The 13802-nt window shown below is 36.3% G+C and overlaps 1 protein-coding gene across 1 annotated transcript in view; it reads left to right on the plus strand.

Annotated features, from left to right (window-relative positions):
• PLPPR4 (phospholipid phosphatase related 4) overlaps positions 1-11469 on the plus strand; it is a 43660-nt gene extending 32191 nt beyond the window's left edge. The window contains exons 4-7 of the mRNA XM_002751100.7: positions 1510-1705; positions 3332-3389; positions 4163-4336; positions 7575-11469. Of these exons, the coding sequence (XP_002751146.5) occupies positions 1510-1705; positions 3332-3389; positions 4163-4336; positions 7575-8900 (1754 nt within the window). The 3' untranslated portion in view covers positions 8901-11469. The remainder of the gene's footprint in view (positions 1-1509; positions 1706-3331; positions 3390-4162; positions 4337-7574) is intronic.
• Positions 11470-13802: the final 2333 nt, after the last annotated feature.

Below are 13802 nucleotides of genomic sequence, written 5' to 3' on the forward strand. Positions count from 1 at the left end.
TTTATTAACATAGTTGAATAGTCACCCACAATACATTGCACCAGCCTGAATGTTTTCTACTTATTCCCAATACGTCAACATAACGTTATTTTTACCTGTAACATAAAAGTTCAAAATAAGTAATGGCTTCACTTAATCCCTAGTACAGAATTATACACAACTTTCTTTCCGGCAAGAGGAAAAATCAGGTCTAACTCATGCCTCACACTGTGCTCCACTAAGCATTTTCTTACCATCACATTGAGATGATAAGAAAACAACAGACCGTTTAACAGCATCACAAACTCAGACAAGGAAATAAACTCCAGGACATGAGATCATCTCCAGCTGATCTCAGAGAAAATATTCCCTAAAACAAAATACTGTGGACAATGGGCCACATACCCTCTTTCGACTGGAAGGATGATCTGTTCTACGGTAGAGAACAATGTTCTAGAACCTGCATCAGCAATAGGTCTAGAAAGTCTCATTATCCAAGGGAAGAAGTAAGTCTTTGCATGCTTCTAGGAATTCGAATGTAGAAATAAAGTTTCTGTGTCATGAATCCCAGGTGTGTGGGTGGAGAAGCGATGGAGGAGTATAGTGAGGTGACAATAAGCAGTGAAGAAAAATGCAAAACAGGGCAATGTGCAAGCCAGCACTCTTGGTCTGGAGGCGGTGACTGAAGAATCACCCTGGTCCTCTCAACGATTTCCATGAGCGACTCATGAATCAGAATGCAAGCTGTCAAGTCAGAATGAATCTAGGGTGGCAAGAAAAACTAGAGTGAGCGGGTTCCAGATCATGTGCCTGTGAGCAGAAAGCTGGACTCCCACAGACAAGGCCAGGCAAGCAACTTTAAGCAGGCATGGCATTTGCATGTACAAGTGCAAGGATTTGTTATTTTATGGTTTAAGACTGGTCCTAGGAGAGAGAGAAAAAAAAAATTGGACCAAGAAATATAAGAACATCATGTCCAAATTCCATACACTCAGGTAGGCTCCCCACATTCGGGTACCTAGGATACGATTGTTGTTTCCAGGACAGGTCCTGCCTGATCTCTTCTCTTTCTAATTAGCATTCCTAGTAAGATCACAGCTTGAAGAGAATTAGAATGGATTCTGTAGAATGTGACGAATGTGGCTAGAGTTAGAGACCATCAGGGAGAAACAACCCTGGGAACTTAAACATGCTAAGCAAATTAAATTCACATTTAATCCCTCTCAGATCATACCTTAGCATGCTCCAAGTGTCTAACAAGTGACTTGCAGTTAATGGTAAGAATTGGTCCTTTAAAACCAAATTACCAAAAGTACCTAAAGTTACAACTTTGGAGATACTCATTGCCTTTATTTTGGCCTTAATTATCTGCTTAGACGTTGAGAATTTTCTATACTATCTTCTTGAAATTAACTTAGAGAAAATGAACACAATAGATTTAAAGATCTTAATTCATCAATGTTTAATGAATATGTTTGATGCAGACACAACCACAAACTTGGTTAACAGTTTCTTTCATTTTGCTTATAGGTGTTCATATATTTGGACTATGCTCTACAGCTCTCATTACAGATATTATACAACTGTCCACAGGATATCAGGCACCTTACTTTCTGACCGTGTGCAAACCAAACTATACCTCTCTGAATGTATCTTGCAAAGAAAATTCCTACATTGTGGAAGATATTTGCTCAGGATCTGACCTCACAGTTATCAACAGCGGCAGGTTAGAAACTGAGATCTAAAAACACTCTGCATCATTGTTTTCATTATTCGATTGCTGCCTAAAGTATCATTTTAAGCACACCTTTTCGGTCATAATGATTTTTCTTTTCAATTCAATGATCTCTTCAGTGAAGAAGCCATAGAATCCCATTGGGGGCTTATTCCAAATTCTTCTCTATGTCTCAAAATTTCAGCCTCACATTCTTCCTATTAGTCATTATATCATCAAATTCCAGCATGTTCTGCGATCGATCCTATATTCATTGTGGTTTTAGATTACTAATAATATAAATATTTCAGAATATTCATAGTCAGTCATGGCTGACAGTCAGTAAGTCTTGTACTGGTTTAAATGGAAGAGTAAACATATATGAAAGTTATATCTCCATTATACATTCTATAAAAATGTGAATTTTTCTTTTTGTAAAGTTTGAGAAGGGGTAACATCTAGGATTGCATGTGTTTTCTTTGAATGACCTCAGGTATGCATAGCTTCTGGGCTTATCTGTCAGAATATAAAGGAAACTCAAGAAATTACCAATGCATTACATTTTTATAAATAAAGCAAAAATAAACTTACCTGACAAGAGACAGTAGTTTAGAGGCTCAAAAGAAATAAATTACAGAGGGATAAGGGCCAATCAATTATTGTAACAATTGCATTTCCAATTCAATGAATACCCAAATATTGATTAAGGAATCAAGAATAAGTTATTTGGTACACCTGAAGAAATAAAGCCTGATATTATGTGATCATACACATTAAGTTTCTCATGCATCATTCATTAATTTTGAACCTACAGCCAAGACCTATATTGTCTATATTTTTCTCAGTCCTATTACATTAATTTATCTGTATTAAATGGGGATCTTCTTTATCATAGTACCAAATAATTAGGAAGGCACTAACTTAAGTAAACTTTATCTTTTCTAATTTTTTAATTCATTGAAACAAATCTCTCTTCTCTGCCTACCCTTTTCAGTGTCTCTTCTGCTATCCTTCCCTGCTCTTTAAACTGTTTAACTAATAATATGATCTATGATTCTTGAGATGAAATTATTATAAAATGTTAAATGTATAGAGAAACATTTTGTTAATTTTGTAGAGAAATATTTTGCTAAAGTTAGACTTTTCTTACGCTTTCTAGGCTATTAACAAAACACATCTAGATGCAATGACAGGAGAAAATAACTTCATTTTTAAAAATTGTTATGTACATAAAACAATGTATTTAGGAGCATAGAAAAAGTTTAAAGCCTTGAAACCCTAGGTTTTATGAACCCTTACTTTGAACTGGTGTAATTCTTACAACAAAGAACAATTATGTTTTCTAATGCATTTCTACTTTTAACCATCATTCTAGTGATGTAATGAAGTGTTCCCTTGCCAAGCCAGCAGTTCTTTTTACTTGAAAGTTCCTCACTACTATTTGTTAATATTAATGGTGATTAGCAGCATTTATTTTATCACTCAGGTCTTTCACTAGAAAGCTGAACAGAAAGTAAAATTATTGCTTATTGCCTTGTGACTTTTAACTTGAACATTTTAACCACTCAGTGCCTTTGAGATGATTGCTAACAGTGTATCTGAACTACAAGACATAATTTGACCATCTTCTTTTGGCAGAAAGTCCTTCCCTTCTCAACATGCAACCCTTGCTGCCTTTGCAGCTGTGTACGTTTCGGTAAGTAACTGATTCTTTTTTGTTAAGCTGTGTTCTACAGAAAATCTGAGGAATGAATGTTATCTCCAGGTGACTAAATAATACAGCCATGTAATAACAGAATGGTAAATTTAGCACTGCTGTCTCTCAATACAATGGCATCCAAAGCAGAAATCAAACACTATAAAAATAGCACAGTAAAAGGATCTTTCTACACAGTTATAATAGTGTTTATTTATTCTGGTATCCCTTTAACATTATAATTCATGGAACATTATAATTCTGAATTACAGGAATGTTACTAAACCTGAAAGAATCATAATAAGTACCCACAAATACATAGAACATGCACGCACACACCAAAACTCTCTCTCTCTCTCTCTCCCTGCGCGCACTGCTTTAGTATTTCTGTAACAATAAATTTTAGGTCATTGTAAATTTGGAAATGATGTACAATAAATAGTCATTGCATCTAATTTATACAATAGTCATGAAGTCTTTCCTGAGAAGAATGAACTGAAATTATGTGACAATTAAGCTAAGCAGTTAAGTGGTTTAACTACTGCCTCAGCGTTTTTCCAACTTCCATGTAATTAAATGACAGATCTGTTATTTATTTGATAAATTTCATCATGTATTTCCCTTCTTGGGGGGTATAGAACATAGCCATAAGAAGGGGGGATGAAACAGTAAAATAGATGTCATTGTATCAGACTTTTAACTTTGTATTTGATTATAATTTACTAATAGAATGGCCTTTCTAACATACTTAACCCACTTCTTCCATTTTTAAGATGTACTTCAATTCCACATTAACGGATTCCTCTAAGCTTCTGAAACCTCTCTTGGTCTTCACATTTATCATCTGTGGAATAATCTGCGGGCTAACACGGATAACTCAATATAAAAACCACCCAGTTGATGTCTATTGTGGCTTTTTAATAGGAGGAGGAATTGCGCTGTACTTGGTAAATAATTTATTATTATTTCATAAACCAAAGCTTAAAATGGAAAACATGCATCGAATATTTTGCACCATAGTAGCTTACTTGCAATATATTTTATGTTCATGAGAAAATCTCTGGCTGCATCTCCATTCTATGCCAAAACACATATCCCACTTTCAATAAAATCAATTATTGAACTCTTACTATAAGCCAGAAATCATAATTTCAGAAATATTTTTTAATTTTATCCTTATGCCAACCAAACCGGAGATGGGAGGGGACTATTGTTAATAGTATAATTATAATATTACAGATGAAAAAAGTGATTATTGCTGAAAGTAAGGTTAGTGAAAGCAAAAATTTAGTTAAATGTTATATAACTTGCCCAACACCACCAGTTTAGCACCTGAATGTACCTGTGATCCAACTAACACTGACTTCTTTAACACTGCTCTTTCTCCAAGCCTGATCTCCCTCTAAGGGAAATATCCTCAGCATAAGGGAACTGAGATTGTCCATTTCATTTTGTCATGCATGCATCCATTCATTTTACATTTATTCAATATCTAATCTGTGCCAGGGATTATGCTGAACATTAAAACACTGAGAAATGAGATGTATTCTTTAGAAGTTCACAATGTTAAGACTAACATAAATATAAATGGTTACAACATGCTAAATGATATAACAGGGTACGAACAAAGTGTTTTGGGAATAGCGAACTGCCTAAGGAAGTTAGAAAAGAGTTCACAGAAGTGAAGTGTGTGTTGTTGTTGTTGTTGTTGTTTTTAATGAGAATTTCATGGGGTAAGGAAAGGAGGGAGGCCATTCAAGAAGAAACTACACATGCAAAGAGACAGGCATCTGAAAGAGCAAGTGGAAGTGGAAGATTGCGAGCAGGAGGAATGAGACATAATGGCCAGGTTGGTTATTGGAAGATGGAGCAGATTGATGGGGGTAAAGGGAGTGAAGGGGATCAACTGAATCAATAAGCAGTTGAGAAGTTGCTTCCGGAGTGCAAAAGAGCAATCAGTACTAGAGAAGGACATTATTTAATGGAAATACCATTGCAGTTACTTGGGGTATATAAAATTGCCAGGTCATAAAAATAATAGGGAGCTAGGGAATATTAATAAACAAGTGACATGCAAGGAAAAGGCAACAATGAAAGAAATTGAGAAGAGCGGACAGAAATAAAAATTAATTATATGTAGCTACAGTTCTCAATCATGTGGTCTTAGTGCCCCTGGAAAGATATTACAAGAAAATGATTAGCAAAATACAGTTAAAGTACTGAAGTGTGCTATGATTTTATAAGGTTTTTATTTTTTAATAAACTGGCACAGTCAAGATTGTCACTTTAAAAGTTATTCTTATGTGCATTCTTCAGTGCAGGAAAAAGGGATCAAATTGAAGTTGGTGTGCCAGGAATTGTGCATAAGTCTGGGTTGCCCATGGGAGTGTTAGTTGGCAAAGTGCACTGCAGAAGAAATAAAAGAAAACTAGAAATGCCACTCTCTAATTTATGAATTGTTTCCACATCTGTGTCATTTCATGATATCCTGGAATTAGCATGGGATTTATAGCCCAAAGGATTTGGTTATGAATCTCAATTTTCCTGCACTTAGCCAAGTTACACAGTCTCTCAAAGGCCTGTTTTTCACCTACAAAATAAAGATATTAACTCTCTGTCCCATGTCATACCAAGAATTAAACAACTACAGTCATGTGTCACATAATGATGCTTTGGTCAACCATGGACCACACATACAATACCATGATGATTCCATAAGATTATAGTACTGAACTTTTTCTATACGTTTTCTATGTTGAGATATGCAAGTGCTTACCATCGTGTTACAATTCCCTAGAGCACTCAGTATATTAACGTGCTACAGGATTTTGTAGCTTAAGAGCAATAGGCTATACATATGGCCTGGGTGTGTGGTAGGCTATACAATCTAGATTTGTGTAAGTGAATTTTATGATGTTTACACAACGACAAAATCACCTGTCAATGCATTTCTTAGAATATATCTCTGTCATTAAGTGACACATGGCTGTACTTTAATGAAGAGTTTATAGTTTAGTGGAGGATTTGACCCAACTTATAAATTTAGGTATAATTATTAATAGAATATAAGGTAGGATTGCTCATTCTGGTGAGGGCATAGACAGGTATTATTTAGAAGAAGATTTCAACCAGGAGTTCAAATACTTGAAGAGGGAGGAGCTTGACTTTATTTCATTTCTGTCTGTACTCTTGCCCTAAAATTGAAAAAGTTTTAGTTCTAAGTCAACACTTTGTTCATTGTTAAGCATTCCAGAAAATCCATAAATTTTTTTTGTTTTGACTTGAAAAGTAGACAGTGGCTACCTCCTTTTGAAATTAGCACACAAATAGGTGTCTGCTGCTTGATTTTATCTCAAAACTGAAAGTCCAGCAGGGATTAGATCTTCTATGTACTAAGTAATGAGTCTGAACTTCAGCCTTTTTCTAAATTTTTGCTTTCCAAATCTATAACAACAAAAAAAAATGATACACTGCATATGAAGACAAAATTAAATAAAATCTGGCTCAAATTTAGTGCAATGACACTAAATGGATCAAACAGTATTTCCAATATATGGTCAAGTTTAAATCAGGAAAGAATCTAGGTGCTTCAGTCTGGTGATGATTTCTGCCCTCTCTTCCGAGAGCACCCTGTGCAATGATGAACACACAGGGCAGTACTCAGTGTGAGTCGTAACAATATCTGTCTATGGCCTTATTTCAAAACCTGATATCATCTTTCACGAATGATGTATTGTTGTATATTTTGTACACCTCTTCTGCTTTTCTCCTATGATTGAAAATGGAAGGTAAAATAAATCATTTAAGCCATTGGAGATGTCACTCAACCAGAAGTTCCTAAATCCAGAAAAATGAACTGCTTTGAAAAGCAGGAAAAAAAGAAGTCCTTATTTCTCTCTCGTCTGCTTTTTCTTCTGAAAATATACACAGGATAGGATTGACAAAAACACCCAGTAAGGTGGAGAAAAGAATGAGGTCACACTGCCGAGCAATTCATGAAGTGATTTACGATAGAACTTACAAACTATTTCCCTGCAATAATGTAGTTTTCATGTTTTGTTATTTGTATTACTCAGTGGTGTATAGGAAGCATATATCTGTATATGTACTTCAGTGGATACTCTTAAAAACCCCTAGCGACTGTCTTCTAGTGCGTGATATTTATTGTTTTCTCTCAAACACTAGGGGTTGTATGCTGTGGGGAATTTCCTGCCTAGTGATGAGAGTATGTTTCATCACAGAGAAGCCCTCAGATCTCTGACAGACCTCAATCAAGATCCCAACCGAGTTTTATCTGCTAAAAATGGTAGCAGCAGTGATGGAATTGCTCACACAGAAGGCATCCTCAACCGAAACCACAGAGATGCTAGCTCATTGACAAATCTCAAAAGGGCAAATGCTGATGTAGAAATCATTACTCCACGGAGCCCCATGGGGAAGGAGAACATGGTCACTTTCAGCAATACCTTGCCTCGAGCCAACACCCCATCTGTAGAAGACCCCGTCAGAAGAAATGCGAGCATTCACGCCTCTATGGATTCCGCTCGATCAAAGCAGCTCCTCACCCAGTGGAAGAATAAGAATGAAAGTCGGAAGTTGTCCTTGCAAGTTATAGAGCCTGAGCCTGGACAGTCGCCACCCAGATCCATAGAGATGAGGTCAAGCTCAGAGCCATCGAGGGTAGGGGTGAATGGAGACCACCATGGTCCTGGCAATCAGTACCTCAAGGTCCAGCCTGGCGCCGTCCCCGGATGTAACAACAGCATGCCTGGAGGGCCAAGAGTGTCCATTCAGTCCCGCCCTGGGTCCTCACAGTTGGTGCACATCCCTGAGGAGACTCAGGAAAACATCAGCACCTCCCCCAAAAGCAGCTCTGCTCGGGCCAAGTGGTTAAAAGCTGCTGAGAAGACTGTGGCCTGTAACAGAAGCAATAGCCAGCCCCGAATCATGCAAGTCATAGCCATGTCCAAGCAGCAGGGCGTCCTCCAAAGCAGCCCCAAGAACACTGAAGGCAGCACGGTCTCCTGTACTGGCTCCATCCGCTATAAAACCTTGACAGACCATGAGCCCAGTGGGATAGTGAGAGTTGAGGCTCACCCAGAGAACAACAGGCCCATCATACAGATCCCGTCCACGGAAGGTGAAGGCAGTGGCTCCTGGAAGTGGAAAGCCCCTGAAAAGGGCAGCCTTCGCCAAACTTATGAGCTCAACGATCTCAACAGGGACTCAGAGAGCTGTGAGTCTCTGAAAGACAGCTTTGGTTCTGGAGATCGCAAGAGAAGCAACATTGATAGCAATGAGCATCACCACCACGGAATCACCACCATCCGCGTCACCCCCGTAGAGGGCAGCGAAATCGGCTCAGAGACGCTGTCCATTTCTTCTTCCCGCGACTCCACCCTGCGGAGAAAGGGCAACATCATTCTAATCCCTGAAAGAAGCAACAGCCCCGAAAACACTAGAAATATCTTCTACAAAGGAACCTCCCCCACACGGGCTTACAAGGATTGAGTGATTTCCATTCCATCATTTGGGCTACTCCCAAAAGACCATATGTTGATTCTACCTGTGCTCTGTTCCAGTGAATTGGGAAGTCTCACCAAACTAGACTGTCTACTACCATCAACCCAGAACTCTGTAACTTCTTAGAACTGCTATACTCAAACTTGTAGATTTCACATCAAGGAGAGGGAAAAGCACAATGCAAGAACCTAACTAGAGTGATGATGTGAAGCGTTTTCTTAAGACCCGTCGTAAAGCTCAAAAAGTTTTGCAGAGGGCAGTATCAAAAGAAAGTGGTTTTCTTCAAATGTATACTATTTTACATCCTGAATGTGCCAACTTTGGGGATTTTTTCTTTATAGTGAGCTGTGGGAATCCAGAACACACATGTTTTCCCTACAGCAGAGGCCATGCAGTATTATATATTCATTTTGCAGAATCTGCACCTACAGCTCAATACAGGTGGTGCTGAGTATTACAGTACATATACCATGTAAACTCTCAAACTCTATTTAGCTGTGAAATAGTGGTGTGCAATTCCTTGTTAAAGAAATGCTACTTTATTAAGACGATGCTGGCTGCTTTGTGTTAGAATAGGACACCCCGCAGCTTCTCTGTAGTGGCTCTGTCGCAGTCAAAAACTGAAAAGGTTTTTGTGCATTTCTTCAAAATTATGCTTTCTTCAACATCAAAAATTGTGTAGGAATATTTTCAGTGAAAGGGATAGCTAGTACTTTTCTGCATAGTTTTTCTGCTGCTTACTTTTTAATTTAAGTATAGGTACTGCTAATAAATGTTTATTTTGGTGAGTAAATTTGCATAATTTTATAAATATATTATTTTAGAGCATCTTTGAAATTGTTGTGATCATATTTTGCTTTCTATGACTTCTCCTATACTTACTAAGTTTTTTTGATGTTATAGATACGTTCTTCTATTTTAAAAGCAAAAATGACAATTGACATTCCTTGAGCAAAATATACTGCTGTGAATTTGCAAACAAGAAATCTGAGCCAAAACTTGACATTTTGGGTTATATTGCCAGAAATGTTGGTCAAGTTTGCCCTTAGATGTCTACAACCAGCTGGCGTAGGTTGCCATGTTAACAAGTAACCTAAAAGTCCCATTTGGCTTTACATTATTAACTTTTTTTTTTTTTTTGATATCCTGATGACCAGTAAACTAAAGCCACACTGGTTAAGTTTGACTTTTGTCTCTAAAACATTTTTGTTAATTGGACACCAAGAGGAAGAATCTGGAAAAAAAATGCATATTGGTAAGTCAAAGTATCTCACGGTATAAATTAAGAATGACTTTCTTCAAAATATCTGAATAGCCGCAGCTTTAGTTTAACAGGCAAACAACCATTTTTGCTACCTATCCTGAATCAAGCCTTGAGCCTAAATCAAAAGAAACCAATACCATTGATAAGAAGATAAAGACAAAATATTTTAGCGTGTTTTCCAACTTAAAGTATGAAGACATATTCAGTTCTTGGAACTCAGTATTAAACCTTTTTGCACCATTTCTTAAGAATTCTGATATATACTTGATGATTGCCAAGGGAATGAAAGGAAACAACAGAGATGGTTGATCTCATCTTAGCGCACTTTCCAATAAGAACAGAAGGAGTTGTTTACAGATGAATAATATCACATCATTATCAATTTCTACATGAAAAGGGCAGAGCTTTCTAGAAAAAACAACCTAAGGCATTAGGAATTTAGCTGAAACCAGCAGAATTGAAAACTCTGGCAATAAAACATGGACTCAACCATATCCCTTCTGGCAATTTCCTTCTCAGAGAGGGGAGTGGGAATAAAATGTTGCCTTCCCCACTTCTCACCACCACCACCATCATGACACTCCTACTGGCTTTTGCCAGTTTCTAGAGGGAAAGGTGGGCTGGTTCTAGTACTCTGAAGAACAAAAACAGACAAAAAAAACCCTGCTGCAGCATTTCAGGTGCAGTGTGATATTTCCTAATCTATTTCTTAACTAAAGATTTTAAAGTACTTCTCTAGTCATTGAAGTTTTTTTTTCTTTACATAAATATTGATATATTCTTTTTCTACTCAAAGTGCCAAAGGCTACAGTTTTTAATGACTTACAAATTGTAACACATTGTTAAGAACATATAATGATAGACACTAGAACTCAGACCTCTGCATGTATATTTGATAACATGTCTTTTGTAAAAAAAAAATTACAAAAAAATTTGTTTACATTCCACTGGTACCTTAATTTAAAATAAATCAGACTAACAGGTCGTATCTCTTCTTAGTGTTCTATTTCTCGTATTTGCTAATGGGAGCACTTCTTCCTTTGTTAGGCTGTGCTTTACTGAGAAAACCAAGTATTGAATAAAGAGAGTTAATTATCTTTTTAAAGTAAATAAAATTATGAATATATATAGTATATATTAAGTATTGTGTTTAATAAAATGTTATGCAATGTTTTCCAAACTGATAAAGTTTGTAAAGTGCTATAAATGTATTTTGTTAAGTACAGATAAAGCTATTGTGTGAGTATATTGTGCTAAAATCATAGAAATAAAGATTAGATTTCTTCATCAAAATTGGAATATTTTGGTTTTTACTTCAGAGGCTGAATAGACAATAGTTTGGTTTACAGGAAAATAACTGAGGAAATAGTAAATCAGAATTGATTAAGTTCATAATTGTTCAGGAGAAGATTGCTACTAAAAGTTTGTCAATCTATGACATGCTTTCTTATTGTTTAAAATTTTATTTTATGCTTATTAAAGGAGCTCTTTTATACTTTAAACATGTTTTTACATATCAATCTTACAGTATATGAAAAAGAAAATATGAAGGACTTGACTAAGAGTAGTTGATGTACTTATTTTCCCAAACAGTGGCACACTTTGTGCCATCATAGCTATTGGTGTTGCAGCTTTTCTCAAGAGAATGCTTCACCATTAACTCCAGGATATTCTTCAAGCCATTAAGACTCATTATATGAATTCTGCTGCCGCTGATTCGTACATCTCGCTAGAAGGTATTAGCACAAGTTTTTAGATCACAACAGGAACTTATGACTTACTCACATGGTCCTGAAGCAGTTCGTTGAATGAAATGTGAAGTTACAAATGTCCAGAATGCCACCAAGTCCATGTAGCTGTCCAAACAAGCTCATACCTACCAGGCAATGACATCACAGTTGCTACCTGGCCAACAGCCAGCGGAAGGCACTACTGCTTGTCGGAAGCAACCTAATTTTAGAGAAGATAACGTTAAAAAAAAAACACTGTGTATCTTATATAGTGGATGAAATACAGCTTCTCTGGGTCTTGAAATTAAACTTCTCTAGGTCTTGATTTTTTCATTTCTAAAATGGGGACATTCAGCCATATTTCCCTTGCTAAAGGATGTCCTCAAAAAAGTCCTTTCGCAGTTTCTATGGATCATCGTTATGTATTTTACCAAATGAGCAAAAACTTACAAGAAAGGCAATAACTTGATGATCTAAAATAACTAATTAGTACTGTCATCTTTGACCTCCAGATTAATAGAAGCAAGTCAACTGGGGTTGCTGAAAGTCTACAGCCACCATTTCAGCACATAACATATCAAAACAGGTGACCTGAATACATGTACCCTTGGTCCTAGTACCTTTCTCATGAGGCAATGGGTGACTAGATTCTTGGTTTAATATACCTAGGAAGTGATCATTAAGGTTCCTGTCATTTCTGTTTTTCATAGGTCAAGTCTTTACTTGATGTCTATGGATAATTTCATATTACAGGTCAAAAGGAAGATGTAAATATGTGCATGATTCAGAGAGTAGTTTAATTAAAATAATATAATTGAAAACATCAAAAGGAATTGAATTGATTTAATCTAAAGAACAACAACTATGACTTGGAAAATAGGCAATGGCCTTTTGTGACTGGATATTTCATTTCCTCTGCTTAAATATGTTTCTGCCTGTATTCTGTAAAAAGATTGTAAAATGCTCTAAGACCAAATGCTCCAATTTGAAGAAAGCATGTATTTCAGTAATAGTATACAGATTGCAGGTAAGATCTATTTATAGAAGATACCTAGTGACCATGCTTTCAAATTGAAAGACTACTTAGATGAACCATTTGATATAAAAGTGGCTTTTATTTCACTGTCCAAACAATTGTTAGCCAAAGAAAGTACCTAATTTTCTGTATTTGTGCACCACAGTTAATGACAAGTGAAACTATGGTTCTGCCACCAATTCTGCTTTACAAACTTGAGTGCCCATTTTCTCTCTTTTACTCCCCTACCTTAAGGTTCTCAGTCATTGCCTATGAGAAAAATGTATCTAAATTCTAAAGTGACATTTTCAAAATGGTACAACTGACAATTAGATGAATGAGTTTCAAGATGGTAAAATATGAAAATTGCATTTGCATAAACTCTCATTTACTATTAATCACTTCAGAGTATTTATACCTGGATACTTCCTTATAAGAGTGAGAGAGAGGAAGTCAAGGATACGCCTCTTTGTCTTTAAAAAGATGATATAGATGCACCATCTATAATCCACCCAATTGGTCCAAACTAGATCCAGTTTAAACTTTTCCCTTTATGAGCCATGCTTTTAATGTCAAATCTAGAATATAAAAAGAATTCTCAAAACTCAACAGTAAAAAAAAGAGTAAACAGTAAAAAGGTAAAATAAAATTGGGCAAGTATATGTTCAGAAGTTTCACCAAAAAGCAGGTACAGCTGGCAAATAAACACATGAATAGACATTCTGCATCATTAGTCATTTGGAAAATGCTAATCACAATCACAATGAATTATCACTAGTCATGTATCAGAGTGATTAACATTAAAATAGTAATAACAAAACGGAAAACGCTAGTAATAATGTGGAGAAACTGAATCACTCATATATTGCTGGGGGGGATGT

Source organism: Callithrix jacchus, chromosome 7 (genome assembly GCF_049354715.1).
Source record: "Callithrix jacchus isolate 240 chromosome 7, calJac240_pri, whole genome shotgun sequence".
Lineage (NCBI taxonomy): Eukaryota > Metazoa > Chordata > Mammalia > Primates > Cebidae > Callithrix > Callithrix jacchus.